Source organism: Thunnus maccoyii, chromosome 21 (genome assembly GCF_910596095.1).
Source record: "Thunnus maccoyii chromosome 21, fThuMac1.1, whole genome shotgun sequence".
Classification (NCBI taxonomy): Eukaryota; Metazoa; Chordata; class Actinopteri; order Scombriformes; family Scombridae; genus Thunnus; species Thunnus maccoyii.
In genome coordinates, this window is record NC_056553.1 from 3,676,215 (window position 1) to 3,701,290 (window position 25,076).

A 25,076-nucleotide genomic window follows, 5' to 3' on the forward strand; every position below is an offset into this window, starting at 1 on the left:
AGTTTCCTCCAGCTCTGGAGGCTACGTAAACAAACTATAGTAGCAGGATTTCACTTCTTTTCACCCGTACATGTTCGAGCTGAAATCAGATCCAACATATGAGGACAACGTGAACAACACATGAAACAACGTTAGCAACAAACAGACGGCCGTTTGTGGGCATGTGCGAACAATCTGACATCATCACAACAAGGAAGTAGAGGCAACTTTGCACACAAAGCGTTTAGAGCAGGTTGAAGCCCTGACTTTTGACTTACAGGCAGCATTTCTACATATGTTCACCGCAAGTTTTGGAACTTTGAACATGTTTAACATCCGACATCAGAACAGATAATAAAAATGTAATGTAATAAAAATAACAGAAAATGACAAAAAAATCATCGTATATTCCCTTTAATACTGAAGCATCATTGTGAAAGCAGCATTTTATTATTGTAGCTGCTTGAGGTGAAGCTAGTTTGAACTACTTTATATACCAACCCTGTTTCATAGAAAGTACATTTAAATATAAAATTGTATTTAAAAAAAAAACAGGTGAAGTTTTTTGTGAATGAATGAAGTGCTGCCAGTACCTAAATATAACCATAAGAAGTTTTTTTTTTATTGCTGTAGTTACAACAAGCAGATATTTTAGTGAGAAAAAAAGAACATTGTCTCTGAACATTTCACTCATATGTTCAGTATCAACATTTATGGAACTTGCCAAAAACTAATTAATTAACAACATTTTCTCATTATGTTGAGAGAAAACATAAGTCAGCCAACATTACATGTGCAGTATGTTTCTAGCAAAATGTTTTTGTTGTTGCAATTCAGTTGTGTGATTTTATGTATCTGAATTGGAGTAGAAGTATAAAGTTGCTTAAAATGTAAATACTCAAGTAAAGTACAATAACCTAAAGTTGTACTGAGTAAATGTGCTGTGTGTGTGTGTGTGTGTGTGTGTGTGTGTGTGTGCGTGCGTGCGTGCGTGCGTGTGTGTGTGTGTTAATGTTAATGTGTGTTAAAGCTCTGAAACACCAGAGGAATCATCGCCAGGCCAGGTTAGGACATTTTGTTAGCTCTCATTCTGTAAAAGGAGCTATTTTAGTGTTTTGGGTTCGGCACTTAGCGGTTATTTGTCTCCATCTGTGGTCATCCTTCTGTGTGTGTGTGTGTGTGTGTGTGTGTGTGTGTGAGTGTGTGAGGGAGGGAGGGAGGAAGTGTGTTTGTGTGTGTGTGTGTGCTCAGGCCTAAACACCTAAAATGGAAACCTTCACCCCACCCATGCTGGCTAGAGTAGATATTGATGAATACAGAGAGAGAGAGAGAGAGAAAGAGGGAGTATTGATTTGATAGGAAGAGGCATAAAGCGAGGGAGGGAAAGTGTGTGTGTGTGTGCTTTTGTGTGTGTGTGTGTGTCAGAGAAGAAGCAGATAATAAATGAACAAGACGAAGAAGAAGAAGAAGAAAGATTTTTATCTCCTCCCAGTTTAGTTTCTGTCAGGATCAGTTGGTACAATCTTCTGTGGTATTGGGCAGGGTCAGTGTGTGTGTGTGTGTGTGTGTGTGTGTGTGTGTGTGTGTGTGTGTGTGTGTGCGTGCTCTCACTGGGACCAGTAGTCCTAATGAGGCGAGACGTCATTTCTGAGGTCATGGTTAGGGGTTAGGGTTTGGGTTAGACTCTCTATGATGAATAGAAGTCAATGCAACGTCCTGACAAAGATAGCTTCCCTGTGTGTGTGTGTGTGTGTGTGTGTGTGTGTGTGTGTGTGTGTGTGTGTGTGTGTGTGTGTGTGTGTGTGTGTTGGAGCTCTATGATTGGTCTGTTCCTGGAGAGAGCTGTGTTCAGGAAAAGAGGCGCCGAGTTACACAGATTACATCATCACCCTGTGACCTCACAATGGCAATACCCACAATGCCTTGTTCAACAACACACACACGGACACACACACACACACACACACACACACGGACACACTTAAACACTGATATACTTGTGAGGTCCGGTATGGATGGTCTTTATTTATTTCCTGACCTCTGATCTTCACCCTCAACCTAACTGATGCTGGAAGAAACTAATATTTTCATTATCAGTTAATCTGTTAAAATATGTTTTTTTAATTAATCAATTATTAATTTAGTCTATAAACGGTTAAAACGATGACAAAAGCCCTTCATAAGTTACCAAATCCTAAACAGATGTCTTTAAACTGTTAATTTTGTCTAAACAACAGTAAAAATTCAATTAAACTCCGACAAAATATACAGAAAATCAGCAAATCTGCACATTTTATAAACTGTAAACAACATATTACCGCTAATCTTTTTGAATTTTATACATTAAAGGTATTTTAACGCCTGCGGCTCATTTTACGCCTCTGAGTAACATTAAAAACAGTCTGTGACCTCTAATCCACTCAGCGCAGGTTTTACAGCACATGTTCGAGCCGCCCACCAAAATAGATTTACAGCCAGAGAGATGCAGATTGATCGGAAAGTACCACCGAGTTGCACAGTCATAGTATAGATTAGATAAATGGATTACCTAACTGGAAACTGGCTCGTTGTTAATTCAGCGATGCTTCCAACTTTCACAGCTTGCAGGAAACATTTATTGTAAAAGTATATAAAGTTATTTCAGAATAATAAAACAGGCTCGACTTTTATATTTTGATAGAAAGAGCTGAAATGTTTTTCTCCATTAATTGATTGACTGACAATCAACTTTTTTTTTTATCACTTATTTAATATTTTCCCAATTCAGTTAAATCAAACATTAGTTTGAGTTTAAAACATTAGTTGCAACCATAGAAGGAAAGTTTGTCGCTTGTTTTCACTGATTGACCAGGAAGTGAAAGCAACATGATTATTTTCATCATTGATTAATCTGCCTGTAGTTTTCCTGATTAATTGATTAGTTGTTGGTTGAATAAATCATCAGAAAACACTGAATAATAGCCACAGCTCAAAGTGAAGTCATCAAATGCTTCTTTTTTTCCTCGAGCAGCAGTCCAAAATCCAAAAATTTCAAATTTACTGTAAAGTAAGAATGTAAAGAAAAAGCAGCAAATTCTTCATCAAATCAAACATTTTTTGCTTATAATGTGTTAATTAATTAATTGACTAATCGTTGCAGCTCTACAACATATAAAGCAAAGCAAAAAATGTAAATGAAAGATATAATTTGGGTTTATAATCTTTTTTTTTTTCACCTGAGAACCATTTTTATATTGATAATGTTTCTGCAGTATGGGGACCAGGTGGTGGAGGCCATGATGGAAATAAAGATCAAATGTTTGGATATTATAAAGTGCACATTAGGCATTTTATCCTCCACAGAAACTCTCAGAGATGTTTGTTTTTGTTTTATAATTAGTTGTAACAGTAGAAGGAACAGAGTCAGATCACAGTGATGACGGGCTGATAATCTCGTCTACAGATTTCCTATTTTAATTTAAAATCAACATCCTGTTGTTGTTGTTGGTTTAACTCGCCGTGATGAAAAGAAAAAGATGCAGGAATGACCTCAAACAGCAACAAGCTTAAGGTAATTACAGCTCAAATAGCTCATAAAGTTATATAATTATTTCTCAGCTGTTATCGTTTCATCATGGCCTGCTAGCAAATGTTTGCGGGTTGGTAATCACTGAATCTAATCAATAAGGCAGAGCAGGAAATGACCAGAAACTCACTTCAAACTGCCCTTTAAACCCTAAACTAACCTCTGTGGCTAATTTAAAGGGACGTATTCTGCACATTTCCAGCTCTATATTTATATTCTGGGGCTCTACTGGAATATCTTTGCATGATTTCTAGTTAAAAACTCCTTATTTATCTTCTACTGGTCCTTTATGCAGCCCCTCAGTTCAGCCTCTGACTGAAACAGGCTGTTTTAGCTCCTGTCTCTTTAAGGCCCCGCCTCCTGATGAGCCCAGTTTGTTCTGATTGGTCGGCTTCAGGAAGCTTCTTTTGGATCTGGAGGTAAAACAAACAATAGCAGCAGGTTTTCACTCCTCCTTTACTCCAAATGGAAAGTTCTCAAATACATCAGTATGTTCCTGAATCTTATCTGAAATACGGGAGTGGACGACGTGAACAACCTTAGCAAACAAATGCTACAGAACGGACGCCGTCTGAGGTCATGTGTGAACAATGTGGCATCAGTTTGATGGGGAAGTAGAGGCCAGTTTGCAATTCAAGTCGTCAGAGCAGGTTGAAACCCTGGCTTTTGACTTGCAGGAAGCATTTTTACATACGTTCACCTCGAGCTTTGCAACATCATAATAGTATATAAATAACAGAAACTCACAAAAAACATGTTATGTCCCCTTTAACACTCATTAGGGCTGCAACAAACTATGATATTATATATTTTTATATATATTTTCTTGATTAATCAATTAATCCTTTGGTTCATAAAATGTCAGAAAACAATAGTCCACAATATCTTAGAGCATTTTAATGTCTTTATTCAGTTTACTATAATGTAAGAGGCCAAGAATCATCATGAAAAGCTTCACGATTTGCTTGAAAAATAACTTTTTGTCGTCAATTAATTTTCTTTTGATCGACAAATCCAATAACTGCACAGTCATCGCAGCTCTAAACCTCATCAATAGAAAAACACAGACAGATGAACATGTGTGTGCAAGGAGGGAGAGTTAGGGAATTTCCTCTGGACCATCAGGGATGAGGAGGAGGAGGAGGACTAGGAGGAGGAGGAGGAGGAGGAGGAGGGAGTGATGGGGAGTTTCCCTGCAGTGTTACTGGGATGACCAAAGGAGAGGAAGATGCAGCAGAGAGGAGGAAGAGGAGGAGAGATGGCACTTTTGGCCACGCTGAGTCAGTTTAAAAGTGCTGAGTCGCACCTGAGATGGACCATCGCCTCCGAGTGGGTTACAGTGATGTCATCATTCAGGGACGAGCTAGGCTAACGTCTGGTTTGAACGGGATGAAATGATTCGGCTCCTCTGGACTTTCCAAATGTTATCAGACCGAAAGGGTCAAATTCTGATAGTGAAGCGAGTCATTTCTCGAGGGTCGTGACGCTCAAAAAAAACGTATCCACCGTCTTACTGACCACTTCCTGGGTGCTCGAGTAAACGGCGCTAAAGACGGCGTTGCTTTTAAGACAGGCGCGTCATCAGTTAGAGACGCACCTCCCAGCGGGTAGTCCTGTTTGTAATGGAGATGCAAATTCCTGCCGCGTTTGGCCGACCCGCCGACTCAAACCGAGTCACGCCAAGTCAGCACATGTGTACGGAAAACCCCTGAGAGAGAGAGAGAGAGAGAGAGAGGGAGATAGAGAGAGAGAGAGAGAGAGAGAGAGAGACCCTCCCCCACTCAATAGTCAGACTGACCTGAGCTGGAATTTGACACAGAGATTTGAAACCCACGTCTAGTCTCATTTCTGTCCTTCATCCTCCTCCTCCTCCTCCTCCTCCTCGTCTCTGTCTGCTGAGGTATTTCATGTCAGACGCTCCCTGGTCTTCCCCCCTCGTCTCACACTCTCACACACAGGATCATCCTTTTGTTTATAATTCACCCTCCATTTTGATTTATCAGGACCTTTCCCTTTGTTTCTGTTCTTTATCGCTCCTCTTCTTTCTTTCTCTTTTCATTTCCTTTTTATTTTTCCTTTCCTCTCTTCTCCTGTTTCCTTTATTCTCCTCTTTTTCTTTATCCTTTCCTTTCCTTCCTTTCCTCTCTTGTTTCCTTTCCTTCCTTTCCTCACTTGTTTCCTTTCCTTTACTCTCATCACATTTATTTCCTTTTTCCTTTTCTTTGCACTCCTCTGCTCTTTCCTTTAATTAATCCCCCCTTCTCTCCTGTTTCCTTTTTTTGTCCTCTTTTCTTTGCTCTTCCTCTTTCCTCTCCTTTCATTTCCTTTTTCAACGTCCTTTTCCTTCCCCTCATCTCATCTCCTCTTTCCTTTAATTTATTGTCTTTCACTTCCTTTCCTCTTCTGTTTCCTTTTCTTTCCTCTCCTCCTTTTTCTCCTATTCTTCTTTTCTTTTATTCTCTCCTCTCCTTTGTTTTACCTTTACCCTCCTGTCATTTCATTTCCTTTTTTAAATATCCTTTCCTTCCTCTTATCTCCTCTTTCCTTTTGTTTATTCTCTTTCCCTTCTCCTCTCCTCATCGTTTCTTTCCTCTTCATTTGTTCCTTTCCTCTCCTCTCCTGCTGCATGTGTCATCTTCATCACACGTTACGAGCGCGTTGCGTTCGTTAGACAGACGATGCATCGACAGACCCGTTGGGAAATCACACGTTCATGGCTCGCAGGCTCTTAAAACTCATAAACAATATTTAGAACATTTATTATACGAAGCTGCTGAGAAGAAGTTAAAGATTTAAAGTTCTGTCATGTCCACGAGTTTCCTGCTTGTCCCTGCAGTGACATAGTGTGTGTGTGTTAGTGTGTGTGTGTGTATATGTGTGTGTGTGTGTGTGTGTGTGTGTGTGGCAGGGGGCCTCCAAGGACAGATGTGTGCCTTCCTGTGCAGATGTTGTTGCCAGGGAAACAATGACAGGACATGCTTTAATCGCCACGATGAACAGCTGGAGGGCCTTCCTGTGTGTGTGTGTGTGTGTGTGTGTGTGTGTGTGTGTGTGTGTGTGTGTGTGTGTGTGTGTGTGTGTGTGTGTTTTTCCCTCGGCGCTGTTTGCTGTAACAACACTGTCAGTTAATCAGTCTGAGCGTTGTGACAGGAGAGGAGCACGATGAAGACGCTTTTATTTCACGTTAGGAGCAGGCAACTTCAGGTACAACACACACACACACACACACACACACACACACACACACACACGCAGAAATACAGACTGTTATTACAGATTGTCTCTTTCTGGCTGTCTGTGTTTGTTTCGTTGGTTGTGATTCAAACAGACTCTTTGGCATCCTCATAGTCCCAGTCTGTTTATATTGTTTTTGGTGTGTGTGTGTGTGTGTGTGTGTGTGTGTGTGTGTGTGTGTGCGTGTGTGTGTGTTTCAGGTCTAGCACATTATTTTAACACTTCGATTTCTCCTCTTTTTGCTCATTTTTTACTCTGTTTACAGGCTCACGATACTGTCACTACATGTTTTAGTCCGGCATGCTATTTATTGATATTTTCAGGATGAGTTTTGCTTCTTTAATATTTATTTACATGTTCTCGTACAGCTTTTATTTGATAGTGTTTGGCTTTTTTTTTTGCCTGTATGTGTGCAGGTTTTCAACACACAGCAAATACCTATGTATCAAAATCTAAACAACTTTATTGTCCACCTTTGTTGCACTAAAGTAGAAATTTGTCAGCATACGTCACTAAAACAATGAGTAAAAATATTAAATACATGTATGAATGGAGCGTCAGTTATGTCGCTGGGAGCCGTAGTACTCGTATTTTACTTTTTCTTATTTCTTTCCGTTTTGGACACCAGGGTCTCATCATGTTTTTAGTGATGAAAAGCAGAAGTGTAATGTTTCAGTGGAGTGAGTGAATACACCTGGACCAGATGTTTTTACTCTATTTTTTTTTACATTTTGAAGTTATTATTACTGCGTTATCTACTGGCTGTACCTGCTTCCACTGCACAGACAACAATCCCCCTGGATTACTTTTTGATATGAAGATAATCTGAACAAGATAATTATGAGGCGAAAGCTTAACTTCTAAAGAGCTTATTTTTAGAAGATATCACTAAAGCAGATTTATGGATTCATGGCAAAACAAGTATGCAGATTCCACTACTTTTTGCTTTGATATTTCCTTTTTTTTAAATTTACTTAAATACAAAACCAAAAACACAATTACATAAAATGAAGCCCCACTGAAAGCTAGTAGAGAGTACAGAGAAACAAACACACTGTCACTGAGAATGAAACCATCACACTATTTTTGTTCTTTCTTAATAGATTTTGCTGTATTTCTATATTTTTCTTATTGTCAACAAATGTATTTTGTGTTGTGTGTGCATCCAAAGTCTGATATATCTTATTTCTCTGTTGTTGTCCAGAAACTATTAAAAACATGTCAATGAGTCACACCGCTGCACTGTTTTAGTCACGTTAGTTTGTTTAGGAACGGCTCCAAAGATTAATAACAGTGATAAGATAGTAACCCTCAGGAGAGAGCTTTCTAGTACGGCAGACGCCACTGAGCATGTGCAGGAACACAGGAACATTTACAGATCTTCACTAGCTTGTTGTGCTACATATCACAACCTCTTGGCTTTATACTACAATTTCAATTTCTCAAAGAACTTGCACAACAAGCTAGTGAAGCTGTAAACAGAACCACGTCCCTACACATGCTCAGTAGCGTCTGTCTTACACACAACTACTCTCCTGAGACTGAAAACACGATGCTGTTATTAGTCTTTGGAGCCGTTTCCAAACAAACTAACGTGACCAAACTCTTCATGATGAAGGAACATGTCACCCAGTGCAGCGATGTGACTCACTGATGTGTTTTTAATCAGATATATCAGGCTTTGATACACGCACAATACTTGTTAGTAGATCAGTTCAGTGTTGGTTTGGATCCAAAGATGAGATTTGTTGATAATAAGATAAACACAAAAAAATCACCAGCCACATTTTCATTTTATTTATTTATTTGCACAGTAAAAACAAAACAGCATAAAACAACACAACAACAAAAAAGAAGAAACGTATTGTGCAGGTGAGATTTAGAAGAAGTTTATGGGAGTAATTTCACCTCATTTATAATATTATAAACTGTTAAAAAAAATAGTCATGTGATCTACAAAAATAAACAAACAAGCAGCCACAGAATCAAAAGCAAACATAAAGAAGGCAGCACAAACCAAGCAAAGAAACAAAACAGATAAAATAATGTAATGTGTGAGTATGTGATTGTTTGTGTCTGCTTCAAGTAAATAAGAATATATACATACACATACATGTACACCCATCTGTGCACTTTTCCCCTCTTTAATATTGTCCCATTATCTACATGCTTCTCATTTTTAAAAATTCATTACCTCACACTACAACTTAGTCCAAATTTAACATAATTAACTCAGTGATACATACTGATTAAATTAAATTTGTTCCATATTATTCTTTTTTTGTGCTTGTTTTTAACAGCATCGAGTCATATGAACTTGTTTTAATTAAGAGATCTAACCCGTTTTTAAATGATGGCACATTTGGACTCAAATCCCATAATAAACTTAAGCTGGGGCAGTCTGGAATAAAATGCCAATGTTTTTTTTTTAATTTTTTTTTTTATGTTTTCCATTTAATTTATCCATGATGGACATTGAAGATGCCGGACTCTGGAAAGACTGAATGTGCTGAATGTCCAGGATTGTGTGCATGAAGTCTTTGTGTTTCGAGGCTGACGAGAAGCGGTGCGATTTCTTCTGCAGTCATGTGTTGGAGGATGATTTTAAAAATGTGGGGTGAAGACAGAATGAGAGAGTGATGATTCATTAATTTCCCCCATAGTGCACAGATGGCTCACACTCTCACATGTTGCATATTTGTCTGTGTGTGTGAGATGTAATTAAGAGGCTCCCTCATCCCGATCAGAGAGGCCTGATTGGCAACAGATGAAGCGCTTTGATTTTCTCTAATGAGGGAGGGAGAGAAGGGGGGTGTAGGGATGCAGAGAGGAAGAGAGAGAGGAGTAAAAACAGAGCAAGGTAGAGAATAAAAAGGAGAGAGAGAGACTGGTGTAAAAAAAAAAAAGAGAGAGAGAAAGAGGAAGTGGACGGGCGTCAGACAGAGGCTCTACTGTCCATCAGATCACAGCGGTTGTGTATTATGGACAGATTACTGTGGTAACAAGGTTGGCATGACGACAAGAGTTTTACAGACTGTCTCTCTAGCTGCGTTCACAGCGCACATAAACAGTCTTACCCTGCAGGGAGGAAAGTCTGTTAAGGGAACTTGCCCCGACAAAAAATTCCTCCGTTAGTAACACCCTGCAATGTCACCAATGCTGACATCACTTCCTCTGTGTGTGTGTGTGTGTGTGTGTGTTACCCTGGTAACGTAAACAAAACCGGCTGCTGCTACTGTGGAAATTTTACACTTCTGAAATAAAATATAGAACATATATTGCAACAAAAACGGACACCATTAGAAAATGTAACTTGTGATTAAATGTCATGATTAAGTGTCATTTCTAAAGAGATTAATATTATGCAGAATATTTACAGATTATTATGTAATATTTAGGGCTGTAGTCTACTGGTCAACTGGTCGATTAGTTGGTCGATATGCTCTCGTCCGACTCAATTCTCATTGGTCGAATAATCCGTGTTATTTTCATAAGGAGAAAGTGCTACATCAATAGCTTTCTAGGATTAATTCATTATTTCCTGCAGCGGGAGGGACAGACTAACAAACCATTACCAACGTAATGGAGACTGCTGGGTCTAACAGTACTCAACGTTTACTGAGCGTTTACTGAATGCACTGAACGTTTGCTGAATCAGTGTTTCTCCCACAATTATAACAACGAGAGCCTCCGCCAGGTCAAAAGAAAATTTTAATGCCAGAATTAACGCCAAATATCCATTCATTCGGAAATCATTAGCGTTCAGGAGCCTCTGTGCAGCGCTGTTCAGTACGTGAGTCAACCTCTGTGTCGTTGCCTGGACAACTATTGGTAGCGTAACTCTGTTAAGTAATACGGCATTGCGTAGTATGTTTGCGTAGCGAGCGGGAACGAGCGATCGGCAGAGAAGTGACGGTTGATGCGAGCGGAGCAGAGGAAGACGTTAGTAGTAAGTTGTCAGTCTGGCAGTAAATGTACAGTATAAACTACAGTGTGTTAGTTAATAAATCCTAAAACGTCACGTCTGTTGTTTCCCCAAGTGCTGGAAAAGTGAAGGGGGTTAGCTCCAAAGTTAGCAACGATGGGTTAGCATAATCTGACGACACAAAACAGAGAAATGCAGAACAGAAATATGTGCCTGATTTTCTTTGGTTGACTACTGCCCTAGTAATATTATATATTGTCAACCTTCAACACTTCTAAGGTAAAACAAGCCTCTCACTGCTTTTAGCCTGGCATACTTTATATTACGCCAACAGTAAACTCCCTCGTAAGCGCCATTATTTGTTTTTGGCGCTCCATTGAGGCGCAGTGACTGATGGGTAATCTTGCTTGAGATATATGTATATATATTTATATTTATATGTAGTGTTGAGGTGTTCGGGTGTTTCTTGAATGCACCAACAAAGTACATTGTCTTCCTGATATTTGGGCAGATAGGAGCTTCTTCAGGTGTTTTACATTCTTACATTCTTTCCGTGTTTACATTCTCACTCCCGTCCCGGACACATCTGACCAATCAGGAGACGACTCTACTCTCACCTGACTTTTAGTGAAACATCTTGGTTCGCTTGGATTTTTCGCTGTGATAAAAAAAAAACTGAACCAACAAGTTTACCAACTCATACAGAGCAAACAAACTATAGGTTAAAAAAAACGCCCATAATGACGTCATCGCCTTGCGTCCTCTTCTGCAATAGTTTAATGGCACCAGAGTGGAGAATTAGTGCCGCTAACTGGTTATTTTAATGAACAAACTCCTCTAATATTAACAGCAGTGGATGGAAAACAAGCATTATTTTTGCTTGATTTGATTTTCTGGAAACTATTGTTTATTTCTCTCTTTAAATGATCTTGTCCACAAAAACAGATATTTTCTAACACATTGTTCATCTTCCGTACTGATGATTCAACATAAACAGGACTTTGATTTCCACAACACGCCAAAAACTCAACACCTCCCACTTGTATTTGGTGTAAACCCTCCCTCCAGTCTCGATACGTCTGTGCACTTCTTGGAAGATCAGTTAGCAGCAGAGTGAAGGGAAGGACACACACCTTCATCTGATGCTACTCAGTCTTTGTGTATGTGTGTGTGTGTCGTGCTGTGATTGAGGATCTTGTCTTGCCAGCTCCTGAATAAATGATGATGTCCTCCCTCTGCTCCTCCTCATCTATACTTAATGCTCTCTGCCTCGCTCTCATCTTCTCTTGCACTATAAAGTTTGGGCTCTGCTGCAAATCATATCATATCCGCCTCTCTCTCTTTCATCACTTAACCACCTACATCCTCTTCTTTATTTTCTCCGTCTGTTTCAGGTTGGCGTCTGTCAGTCTTTCGTTGTCTGTTTCCGTTTTTTGATTCTCTTGGTTTCTTTCTTTCCTGTATCCAGATTGGTCCTTAAAAGATCTGTCAGAAAATATACGATATCATGTTAAATATTGCAGTAACATTGCAATATAAAACGCCTAGGTCATCACTAAATTAAATAATACAAATGATCAATCTGATAACCACTGCCTTTTTAAACAGTCACTTGCTAAAATGTCATGAACAGCATAGAAACACAAAACAACAAAACCCCAGAATATTGTTTGTTAGGTAGTTTTCAGTGATGTAAAAACAGAATAAAGCAACAAATGTTTGACATTTTTGCTTGAAAAATAATTATTTGATTATCAAAATAACTGCAGATTAATTTTCTGTCACTCAGTTAATCGACTTATTGTTGCAGCCCTGAAATATATTCCTAAACATAGCGACATTTTCTGTGAAAGTTGGAGTCGTGTTATTTTAGTTTAGTTGTGTGGTCCATGAAAACGGTGAATGTCAATCACCCTTTCCCAGAGCCGAAGGTGACGCCCTAAAGTGTCTCATTTTATCCAGAAAAATATTCACATTCTTTTTCTTAAAAAAATACTCAAAATAGTTGGTTACTAATCAGTTCATCATTGCAGCTCTAGGTAGTCTCTGAATCCCTGCTGTTCTGCACTGTTTATTGCACTACACTTCCCAGAGATCACCTGTCAGTCAAACAGTGTGACGTCTTCTTCTTTGGTTTTCTGTTAATGCTGTTTGAGTTGCTGTAGATGGAGCTCTTTTCTTCTTCTTTTCTTCTGTTCAGTCACACTGTTCATAAGAACTCCTAACTGACTGGAAACTCTGTGTGTGTGTGTGTGTGTGTGTGTGTGTCATGTTAGTGTGTGTGTGTGTGTGTGTGTCATCATGTTAGTGTGTGTGTGTGTGTGTGTGTGTGTGTGTCATCATATTAGTGTGTGTGATCTTATAAGCTGTAATATTCAGCTCTTATGTGGAGAGTTTGAAACGTTTGGCAGTGTCAGATAATTTTAAATACTTTCATACAAACATTTTCTTGCTGAACCAACTCTCTGATCTTTGACAGGTGACTCTCTGCTATGTGTGCATGTGTGTGTGCGTGTGTGTGTCTGTGTGTATGTGTGTGTTATTTGAGCCTTGGGCTCAAGGCGAACGGAAATGCACTTTATGCCTCTAACCTGACAAATCCCAAGCGTGTGTGTTGTGTGTGTGTGCATCGGCCATCCGGCCTGTTAATTTGATTGCGTAACAGGCTTAGTGGCTGCAGATTGTCTGAATGGAATCCCGTTCGCTCAATCCGTGATAGCTGCTGCCATGGAGAAGCTTTACACACTCACACACACACACAAACACACACACGCACACACACACATGCTCATGCATTTATTACATTGACATTTGAGGCGTTCAGCTGATGCTCTTACCAACAGCGACTCACACTGAGAGCAACAGTAGAAAAAGCTTTAGATCACCAGGTTTTCATGCAGACAGCAGTTTCAGTGTCAGAAACACAGCAACACACACACACACACACACACACACACACTAGCTAGGGATAATAATACATAAGACCAGTCTGGTTGGTATTATTACCAAAGTCCCTCTTGCATCTATTTTTATTAGCAAAGTTAATAAGGGATATGCAAGTGATGCTGGAAATGTGGCATCACTTTTCTCTCATTTCCTCTCTCTCTCTCTCTCTCTCTCTCTCTCTCTCTCTCTCTCTCTAACCTGCCATCCATCACTTCAATACACTCTGTCATAAATTTACAAAAAGACTACGAACATGTCCGCACTAAGCTGGCTACATCTGTAAACGTATCTTCTTCTCTCCGTCCACACTAAATCTTTTCCAAAACATCCTCCAGAGTGTGTCGGCTTGGCGTCGTAGTGTGTACGGGGGGAAACTGAGCTGTCCTACTGGTGACAAAATGGTGGCAGTAGTGCGGCGTTTCATTAGAAGAGGATGATAACAACAATGGCGGACGGCTTCATGCCAGTGTTGTTCTCTTTATTGTCTACTTTGACAGCTTGTTTAGAGTTAAACGTAGATATTTACCACCTTTTCTCTGCTCAAACTCTTGGAATCTGCTTTGCAATAAACTGAATGTCAGGAAGCTGCTGTGGAAATGGAAACAGTTTAACGTTTCCTCTTCGCTGCTTTTATGCCCAATAGGAGGAGAATTATCTGTTTTGGTATTTTAAAGTGGACGAAGGTATTAGCCGGTAGACATGGTCTCAGGTAAAAGTTGTTTTTTAAAGGAGTTTTAGGAAGATTGGTCCATTAATTAATGTAGTGTACTGTTCATTCCACTGATGAAAACATAAAACATCCCACTAAAAGATTAACAAACACTATTTTGAGTGATTGAGTCAATTAAGTAATTATAAAACATTGATTAGCTTTAACTAGTTAGTTCAATGAGAAAACTACATAGTAGGTGCTCTTTGTTTTATAGACACCTTGTCCTCAGTGTTGTGAATGGAAACCAGTACACACTCAGAAAAGGCGACAACAGGTGGAGGTAATCTAAGAAATGTCACGCTTCCCGTCAACGGTCCGCGCTCACATTGTGTACATTGTGTACATGTGACTATGCACACAATGTCCGTGTCACTGTGTCACTTGTGTGTGTGTGTGTGTGTGTTCAGTCATTTCAGGAACAGGAAGATCCAGAATGAACGTTTGGATTAGTTGTCACTTAAACAAAGGGGACTATTTTACATGAAAGCCAGGATACTGTAGATTAACTGTGTGAGTTTATTGAAATCAATGTGACAATAAAACAATATTTTTTTTAAATATCAGTTGGCAAATGTGTGCACAGTCGATTTTAAATCACTTTTAAATTTAATCAGTTTAATGTTTTGTGTACAAAACTTAACAGATTCTGTTAGTTTTAAATCATAGTTTGTTAATATAATCAACATATGATTCCTCATGAAGTTGATCCACAAAAATACTGCAATACATTAAGTTTTCAGACACTTAAGAATCATTTTCTTTGTGTTATTACGACTTTATTTACTAAATATGAAGCGTTACATGTAGGAATGATACGCAACATACAGCACCAGTCAAACTTATGGACAGAAAGTTAATGGACAATTATTTTAATAACTGATTCATCATTTAATTCATTTATGAAGCTAGACTACAAACTTTATCTGGCTCAAACTTATTAAATGTTAGCAATTTACTGCTTTTTTTCTCTGTTATATAAATGTAAATCAAACATATATCTGAGTTTTGGGCATTCTGCAGACCAAATGATTAATCAATTAAGTGGAAAAAATTTAATTAGGACAGTTTAATTGATAAAGATAATAATCTGTGCTGTCCTAAAATCAGTCTTCATCTGTATAAAGAGAAACTTTTATAAATTGTCACACATTCAGTCGACTTTGACTGAAATTTGCATGTTGAATGTTGTTCTTAAAGCCTGAGTGAATGTGTGAATGTGTGAAAGCAGGAGAGTGGGAGTTCTTTTACTCGTGGTATTCAGTCATTGGTCGGTGAGTTATGTGTGTGTGGAGTAAACGGGGATCTCCAGGACACCTGATGGAAACACTGGGTGGAAGGTTACAGCTGCATGTCAGTGGAGAAGGGGGGGAGATCCCACTTCCCGTCCCGATTTGGATCTGTCCCCCTTCCCCGCCCCCCCCTCCCTACTCTCCCCCTTCCTCTGGGTATCCCCCTCTCACTGACTCACACACACACACACACTCACTCACTCACTCACTCGTTTGCCCGTCTCAGTCATTCACCGTCGCAGCGTCGCTCCAGTCAACAGCTACCAACTTCTCAGTTCGCTCAGTGATGACACAGTGCAAGGCCGAGGCCAAGCCGGCGTGCGTTCGCGCCGTCGCCGGCCTCGTCAGAGCGCTGAGGAGCCGGCTGAAAGCGCTCCGACGCCTTCTGCTGCTCGCCGGGACGGACGGCGGCCGCCAGCAAACAACCCGGGCGTTTGACGGCGACCGCTGGGAGCGACCCGAGCTGTTACACGGAAAAAACCGGGGGACCGTGTTAGACTGTTGGGGACCAGAACACCCCAGCATGACTGTGAGTAGACCTGTGAGTGTCACGGCAGTCGAAATACATACATACGGCTCCAGCTAACGATCATTTTCATCATCAATTAATCTGATTATTTTCTCTATAAATCCAGGAATTGTTAATCTATATATAACAATTTCTCAGAGATCCAAAAAAAGTCTTAAATTTGCTTGTTTTTGTCGACCAACAGTCCAAAACGTAAAGATTTTTAATTTATTGTCACATATGCAACAAATCCTCACATTTGAGAAGCTGAAACCAGAGAATATTTGGCCTTTTTGCTTGAAAAATGACAGAAACAATGAATCAATTATCAAAATAATTGCAGCTTTAGCTAAATACACTTTGTTGTTTGAGCTGCTTGAATATTACATGTGTCCGTTTTATTTCTGCATCCTGACAGCTTTGATTCTGGATAATCGTCAGTGGAGACTCAGCTGTTGTGATGGTTGATAATGGTAATGAGTTTTCATGTTCTGGCGTCAGATCAGGAGGAACCTAAAAGGGTCTCCAGCTCTGTGTTAGTGAAGTGTTTGAGTTGGTTCGCAGTTTGGTTGAGCGATGGGTGTTTTAGTTTCTGAAATTGGTCGATGGTGTGGTGCTATTTCAGAAACCAGCTGGCAAACCTTTTGCACCTTTATCACATTTTCGTTCTATGTTATATGTAGTGTATGTGATATAGTTATTGCAGACTTTGTGTGTAATTATTTTGGATACCGACGTGTCCAAACATCAGCATCCTATCCACCATTAAAAAAAGGAAAACACTGCTATACTTAACTGGACTGGTTGGTATTGACAAAATCACACATCAGGATCAAGCGGTAATCTCTGAGGCTGTAAAATGAAGCCAACGTGGAAGTGCCAAAAACTGCAGTTCCTCGAATGGCCACTCGAGGCTCCAAAAGCGAGTCAATCCCCATAGACCCCCATGTTAAAATGTCCAACTTTACAGCAGAAATAAACTTTACAGCCTGGCTATAGCTAATTTCCCCGTTCATGACAACTTATATAACTCACCTGTTTGAATTTTATTCAGGCTTAAAGTTATGCATAATTAAGGGTTTGGCTGCTATGAGTGACAGGTGGGTGCCGTCACAGGCATGTTGCTACCACGGCGACAACGTTGGTTAGGTAACGTAACCCCAGATTCACAGAGTATAGGCGTAGCTGTCGCTATTTTAGTGTGTTTTCATGTTGGATTTTTGGAGCCAGAAGTGACCATGTTTGGACAAGAGGGTGGAGCTAACCCTAACGCTAGCTGCTAGCTTGGTTAGCACGGTGCATTTAAAGTCTATGGTTAACTGTGATAAGTAAATAGACATCATGCTGCATTGAAGAAGACTTGAAACTAGCAATTGAGACCATAAATTCATTAGGAAACTGTTCACTGAGGTAATAAATCAAGTAAGAAGTAGGGTAATTTTCTCATAGACTTCTATTCAATTGTCGCCCCCTGCTGGCCAGTAGAGAGAACGCAGGTTTAAGCCACTTTGTTGCTTCCGCATTGGCTTCACTTTTCAGACCCGGAGCTACCTGCTTGGCTTGGATTCATATTGGTTAGAAAATCTACAACGGCACTTCACTGCTTCCCATCTGTAGGCTCTAAAAACAATCGTATTTCCACCTTAATACAGCTGAATATTCAACATCTCTCTCAGTCCTCGTGTATGACCTTGAACTCAAGAGCAGCAGTGAGTAAAACACACCACAACTCCTCATTGTGCATGTTTTAGAGAATCTCCCGCAGCCAGACACACACGCACCGACTGGTGTTGATTCCCCAGTCTGACCAGAGGTTAAGAACGTGTGCAGAGTTTATGTTAATTTGATATGATGTCTCTAATGTGTCCGTTGGGGAGGTCTGGTGCTGTGAGCAGAACAGTATATAACATCATACTAATTCACTCCGCCAACGACGGCCTTTTAATTAGATCTGATGGTGGACAGATGATGTGAAGTGTTGCAGGGCTGCATGGTCCCAAGCTGTGTTTTACTGACGGCTCACTGGAAACCTGCTAATCCTGCTGTATATGAAGGCTGTTGGTTTGTTTTGTTAACTTGAAAATTTGATTTATACTGAATATTTTCACAGGTGATGACAGAAACCAACCGACAGCTGTCACATCATGATTCAAAACTCTGTTATCAGTTTCAAAAGATAAAGTGAAATGAATCTAATTTTCCTGCCTAACCTGATGTTATTGTTCCAGATAATGCTGTATGTGGCTCGTTAAGGCTCATCAGATCACTTTGTCTTCTATAAAAACTCAGCGAACGTTACAAAAAACAAAGAAAGATGTCAGAGAGCATCAGAGGAGTCTGACATCAACTTTCAACATAAATAATTAGTGTTAGCCAGCTACACTGATGCCATAAAGGAGCTGATTTTGTTTGAAAATAGAAATAAACATCTCATCTTCGGCTCCTTTTTCATGGACGATCCTCAGACATGTTTGTAATAACAGCAGCACACAGAGAGGAGCAGTAATTATAACCAGGAATTTAGCAAAATGACTTCAGCAGAAAGCGTTATGATAGTAGTAGTACCCGCCTCGCATTGATTGTAGTTTCTTTTCTGTGCTTACAAATGATTCCTTATTTAACTTTGTTAAAATCATGAAAGTTTCAACTTCTGATGGCAGCTGCTGTAGTAAAATATGGATTTTTTAATTTTTTAAATTTTAGAAATGCTGAATAAGTGATTGTGTTGAGTTACAGAAGCTAACCGGACATGACGTCATAGTTTTATGTCACTCACAAGCCCCTTAAATATATGGAAGCATAAAACTAATATTTCTGCCCTTTTAAGCGAGCGACGTCTGAACATCAGACGCTTAGAAATATTCAGGCTTTAAAACAAGGAGACACACATGCACTGAAACCAAATAATACAGATCAAGTGTGATTAAAAGGCATCCTGTGTGATCGCAGCCGTATTCAGGCAACAAACACAACAGTTAACAACTTTTCACCCTGTTCTGGAGCTTTTGATCATATCACTTGATATTCATCAGTAGATGAAGTTGGCTCAGTCGTGATGATTTTTCGGAGAACTTAAAGAACGTCTCTTATTCTTCTTGGAAACAGAAGACAACTTTTTTTTTTTTTAAAGCCAATATGGATGAGATGTTTTTAAAGTTCTCAGAAAAAAATGGAAATCTACAGGGAAACTCCGTCTGGTGATGAATATGGTGTAATATGATCAAAAGCTCCAGAACAGCTTCTAAACTGACCTTAGAGTGTGATGTTAACCACTTCCTTTCTTCAGTCCACCAGATGACCAAGCAGCTATTATTATTCTATTTATTTTAAGCTCACTACTAAAGTTTAATGTGACAATTTGTTGAGTTGCTCTGTAGCTGCTCAGGGCTTTAATTTACCACCCGCGGCTAACAGCTAGCGGTTGTTTCATGGTGTAGTTTGTGGACGGTGTGCTGACTCGCTCTGCATGTGTCGGTGAATCTGTTCTGTACGTATGAGTGTATGTTTCTATCTGGATTGTGCTCAGCTGAGATGGAAATAAACAATAATAGGGGACAATAACAGGTTAGAGAAGCAGGTAAAGTGTGTGTGTGTGTGGGTGCATGCAGGTGTGCATGTGTTATTCTGTGTGTGTGTGTGTGTGTGTGTGTGTGTGTGTGTGTGTGTGTGTGTGTTCAGAGCCCAGGTGCAGTGTTTGCAGTTTCAGTCCTGTGATTAAGAGGTGCTACATGAGCATCCTGTCGCTATGGCTCTGATCCTCCATCTGTGTTCTGACTCACACACAACAAACATACACACACACACACACACACACACATGGTTATTTGAAATGTCAACATTCCTCAACTCCTCAGCTTTTCAACCATTTTTCCATCTTTTCTCACGGACGATCAGCAGCGTCCAAACAGAACGCCATTTAAGTAAAAGTAATATTTGTATAGCACCTTTCATACAAAAAAATGCAGCTCTAAGTTCTTCACATTAAAAAGATTTTTAAAAAAAGAATAGATAAATAAATAAATAATTGAGAACATAAACAGGAAGAATAAAAGGAGGCAAACAAGAAAAATGAGAGATATTGCATAGACATAATCATTCATGAATAAGAATACAAATGCCTTAAAATGGATTAAAATGTTTTAGTATATGATATGGTGTAAAAGTCATCCTATAGAAAGGCTAGGTTAAAAAGATATGTTTTTAAATGTCGTTTAAAGCTTTCAACGGTGCAAAACTGTTATTAAAAAGTCAACAACAAAGACTACAAATCTGATCAGACTTTCAACGCCAACAGTATCTGATGTTTGGTGCTACAGATGCATTTGGGTTGGTACAAAAAAGTACTGATCATGAAAGTTACTTGTCATATTTCAGATTTTTATCAAACACATGATGAGCCTATAAAATACTGAGCTTTATCATAGATTAGACGACACAACAGAATACAAAGCAGGTAAAATTAGCTCCACATTAACCTGCTGCACCATTAAAACACTACTTAGTAAGTAAATTGTCACATATAATAATCAAAAAATCTAATATTTTAAGTTGTGTAACCATAAAACACTCTGAAAGAGGCTGTTCTGTTTTATGGATAGTTTTACTTTTGATACTTAAAGTATATTTTGATGTTGATGCTTCTGTACTTTTAATCTTATTTTGTTGTGCTACTTTTAAGTAAAGCGTCTTTTCCGCGACTGCACATCTGGATTCTCCCTCCCTACTCTTAAGTTTATGACCTTTTCCCCATGAGAAAGAGAGAGTGAGAGAAGGAGAGAGAGGTGCAAACCGGAGAGGTGGGAATGGTTCAAATAAAGATAGAAAAAGTGAGAAAAGTAGGAGGGAATGAGGGAGGGAAAGAGGGAGGGAGGGAGGGAGGCGAGGATTTCTCTGAGGGAGAGAGAGAGAGAGAGGAAGAAGTGTGAGTGATGAGCAGAAGCCGGCGTCGGCTCCATCCTGTAGCCTCGCATTCGACGCACGGGAGCATGTTAGCGCCGCAGAGCCTCCGCCGCAGTCGGGACTACAGGACCCATAATGCACTGGGACACCCGGCAACCAGCAGGTCACCCACCTGGGAACCGCAGGTACGGAGAGGAAGCGGCGGATGTGAGAGAGGAAAGGGGGTGAGCAGAGGAATACAGATGAGGACGGGACGGGAGGAAAAAAAGCGAGACAGAGCAGAGAGGATGATGGGAAAGGAGGGAGAGGATGATGATGATGATGATGATGAATGCGTTTACTTGTTTGGTTTTATTGCATCAGTATCCCGAGCACACACAAAAGAGAGAGAGAGCGAGGTGGAGAAGCTTTTAGAGAGAGTTGAGGATTGAAGGAGCGATGGTGTCACTGAGTACACACACTCACACTCACAGTATGGCATCATTAGTCACTCAGCTACAGCGGGAAGCAGGTATCGGGGGTGGCTCCATGACAACTGTGTGTGTGTGTGTTGTAATGTCCCACTGTGCGGATGACGAACATTCAAGAACCCTGCTCAACCTGTTGTGTGAAGACGTCTGGATGAAAAGATCCACCTTCAGACGGGCTCACACTGATAGCATCGCTCTGCGGATGTTGCATGTTACTGTAGTTTACTTTTTGGATTCACCTGCTGCTTTTATCTACTTCGTTTCCCAGAATGCCTTTCAAAAACAACACAGAATACATGACTGAACTTGCTCCATTCAGCTGTTGTTGTGTTTTGTTTTTTTTGTTTGTTTAGTTTGAGAGAAACTGTAATAGCTCTTTGTGCTTCAAGTGGAGGAAAAACTTACTCATTTCCTGCTTTGTCTTGTGACTCAGTGGCTGCAATGCATTCTGGTCTTTTGAGGCTAAAGTGGGTTAAGAAATTGGTTGTTTGACTTTAATCTAGATAAGATAGCACTTCGTTGTGCACATACTTTTGTCTACTTTTGGTGTTTGGCTGTTTTTCTTGGTTTGAGCTTATTATTGATTATTCTGCTGACTATTTTCTCGATTAATTGATTAATCGCTGGTTTGATAAAACATCATAGTGAATAGTGAAAAAATTCCCATCACAGTTTCCTACAGCCCATGTTTGTGACGTGAAAGACAGTTAGTTTCCTGTAATGTAAGACAAGGAAAAGAAGCAAGTTGTTGTATTTGAGAAGCTGGAACGGTAACATTTTTGTCATTTTTTGACTTGAAAATTGACTTATTGATTATCAAAATGCTTGCAGATTAATTATTTTTTCATCAACTAATCGATTAATCAACTAATCATTGCAGCTCAAGGCTCATTAGTTCCAATGAAGGTTAATCTTAATGCAGTAAACAACGACATTTTAAACCAGTTGTTATCAACCTGTCGGGTCGGGAACCTTTCAAGCGATCACAAGATAAACGAGATAAAAACAACCAGCTGCACACAATTATATATAAATAAAATGAGGGAAAAGAAATGGGAAAGGGATTCATTTGTCTATGTTTGATATGTCTGATATTATGTGTTTATAGCAGCAGATTAATAAACAGTCTTGTAATTCAACTGTCACATATAGGTGTGATGTTTGGGTGTCCGCATACTTTTGGCCATATATAGGCAGAGAAATGCAGCTTTCAGTGCCATGTGGTAAATAATTACGTAATGATTTTTTTTTGTAGCCAAATATTACTTCACCTCTTCCTGGTTTCGTTGTTTCCTGTAGAGAATCTGGTGAAACAGTGAATGTGAGAGATGAAAGCAGATTTTCTCTTCACGTCATAAAGAACGTTTTACTAACTTCAGGCCAGTGAAGCATCTGGAGAGCAGAGAAACACCAGTTTAGAGGCTCCAACTTTGAACTTGACATGCAGTTTGAAAGGCAGCCAGTTGTTGTTTAGTTTGATTTAAAAGGCTGACAAGAGGAGCTGGTGATATATTTATAGTACATGTTTAGTTTATAGTTTATATTGTGATACTTGTTTTCTGTATATTATGACTGACACTGATTGAGATTTAAAAATGGAATAACAATAATATGGATCATTTGATAGTAGTTTTTTCAGTTGTCTTTACATTTAGTTTTACAAGAATTGTGACCAAAATATTCACTATGGCTGCAACTATTAATTATTTTCATTATCAATCAATCTGCAGTGTATTTTTTTGATTAATAAGCTAGTTGTTTGGTTTATAAAATGTCAAAAAATAATGAATAATGTCCGTCACAAGGTCCTATAGTCCAAACTGACACCTACAAATGTCTTGTTTTGTCCAGCATATTCTGTTTATTATCATATAAGACAGAGAAAACCAGCAATGTCTCACATTTGAGGTGCAGGAACCAGTGATATTTTAGTATTTTTACTTTAAAAAAATGTCATCAATTTATAAAAAGTGTTACAGATTTATTATCTGTCAATCAACAAACCTTTAATATACACTGAATGGGACATTTTACAGTTGTAAAATAAGGTTGTCGTTGCTTTGTAGGCACTTATTAGTAAACTATATTAGCTAGTTATTAGTTAAAATGTATTTTTTGTAGTTTTGTTATACAGCAGTTTTGTTCAGTTACAAGCTTGTCTGATAGATCCAGTTGTAAAATTTAAACGTGTTATTGTCTCAGAAAGTTACTGTCCAGTCATCGTTATCAATTTGTCTGCTGCAGACAAACTCACAGGTCAAAGAGTTCAGACTTTACTAATGAGCTGGATGTCGTTGTGTGTGTTTGTTTTACAGGACGACGTGCCGATCAAGGAGATCAGCATCACTCACCATGTGAAGGAGGGATCAGAGAAGGCCGACCCTCGACAGTTTGAGCTACGCAAAGTCCTCGGACAAGGCTCCTTCGGCAAGGTAACGCGCGCGTGCATGTGTGTATAAATACCTGTCCTCTGCCGTGTATGAGTGGGCCTAAATGAGTGTGTAAGTGTGGGTTTCATTTCCACTCGAAGCCCTCGTAATGTTTCCCTTGCGCCGGTGTTTTGAGAAGCCCGTTGCCATGGAGACGGCAGACTGAGGGCCCTTCACACTCTCTGCTTAGTGTCATCGTCTTTATGAATGAACAATTAGTCTCCTGCTCGGGCTCTGTGTGTGTGTGTGTGTGTTTATATTAATCTACATAAGCATGACCTAGATAATGGGAGCTAACCCAAACAAACACACTGAAGAGTAGATGGAGTATAATACACACTATATCCATCCTTTGACACATGAACACACACGTTATTATGCCTTTGCACCCATTAATACTGAGCTATCACACAGTATATTTAATTTTTTACTTGATTTGTCTCTGTTTGTTTGTTTGTTTGTTTGTTTGTGTGTGTTTTTAGGTGTTTCTGGTGAGGAAGATCACAGGGCCGGACGCTGGCCAACTGTACGCCATGAAGGTCCTAAAGAAAGCCACACTGAAAGGTAGAAATAGAGACTAAAAACTCTCTTTTACATGAAGATCTTTATGGCACTTATGCAAATGATATAACAGTATTATAACGTATCAAAAGCCTGATGTAGAATAAAACTTTATTATCCCACCAAGGCAGGAAATGTGTCTTTAAAAACAACAACACTAAAAAAAAACAACAAAAAACTACATAAAAATGTTGAAAAATGACAGTAAAAACAATGAAGATTCTTCTGCCGTGGAAAATAGTCCCCAACAAAAGCAATATTTCCTCCTTCTTCTCCTCCAGAACAGGAAAGTCACCAAGTATTAAGAGATGGATTTTGTTGATTTTGGGTTTTTCATGGGATTTATTTGCAATAAGAAACATAAAAAACATCATTAGCTTCATCCTTTCATCACTTTTCATGTCTTATAAGGTGCTCAGACTGAATACAGTTTAATACACGTTTTACATGTGGGACAAAGTCGATAAAAAGATGATAGATAGTAGATGAAATTTACTCAAATATGTCTCATTTGAAACATTTGTGCTTATTATGAACATTTAAGGACTTCACTTGTTTA

General features: G+C 39.3%; 1 protein-coding gene across 3 annotated transcripts in view; it reads left to right on the forward strand.

Annotated features, from left to right (window-relative positions):
- rps6ka3b (ribosomal protein S6 kinase, polypeptide 3b) overlaps positions 1 to 25,076 on the forward strand; it is a 62,115-nt gene that overhangs the window by 19,304 nt on the left and 17,735 nt on the right. For 2 of the 3 annotated variants that reach the window (XM_042399257.1, XM_042399256.1), the window contains exons 3-4: positions 23,843 to 23,959; positions 24,439 to 24,520. In XM_042399257.1, the coding sequence (XP_042255191.1) occupies positions 23,843 to 23,959; positions 24,439 to 24,520 (199 nt within the window). Of the gene's footprint in view, positions 1 to 10,670; positions 10,728 to 23,842; positions 23,960 to 24,438; positions 24,521 to 25,076 lie in introns of those variants that run through there. The other variant, XM_042399258.1, reaches the window with a different exon arrangement.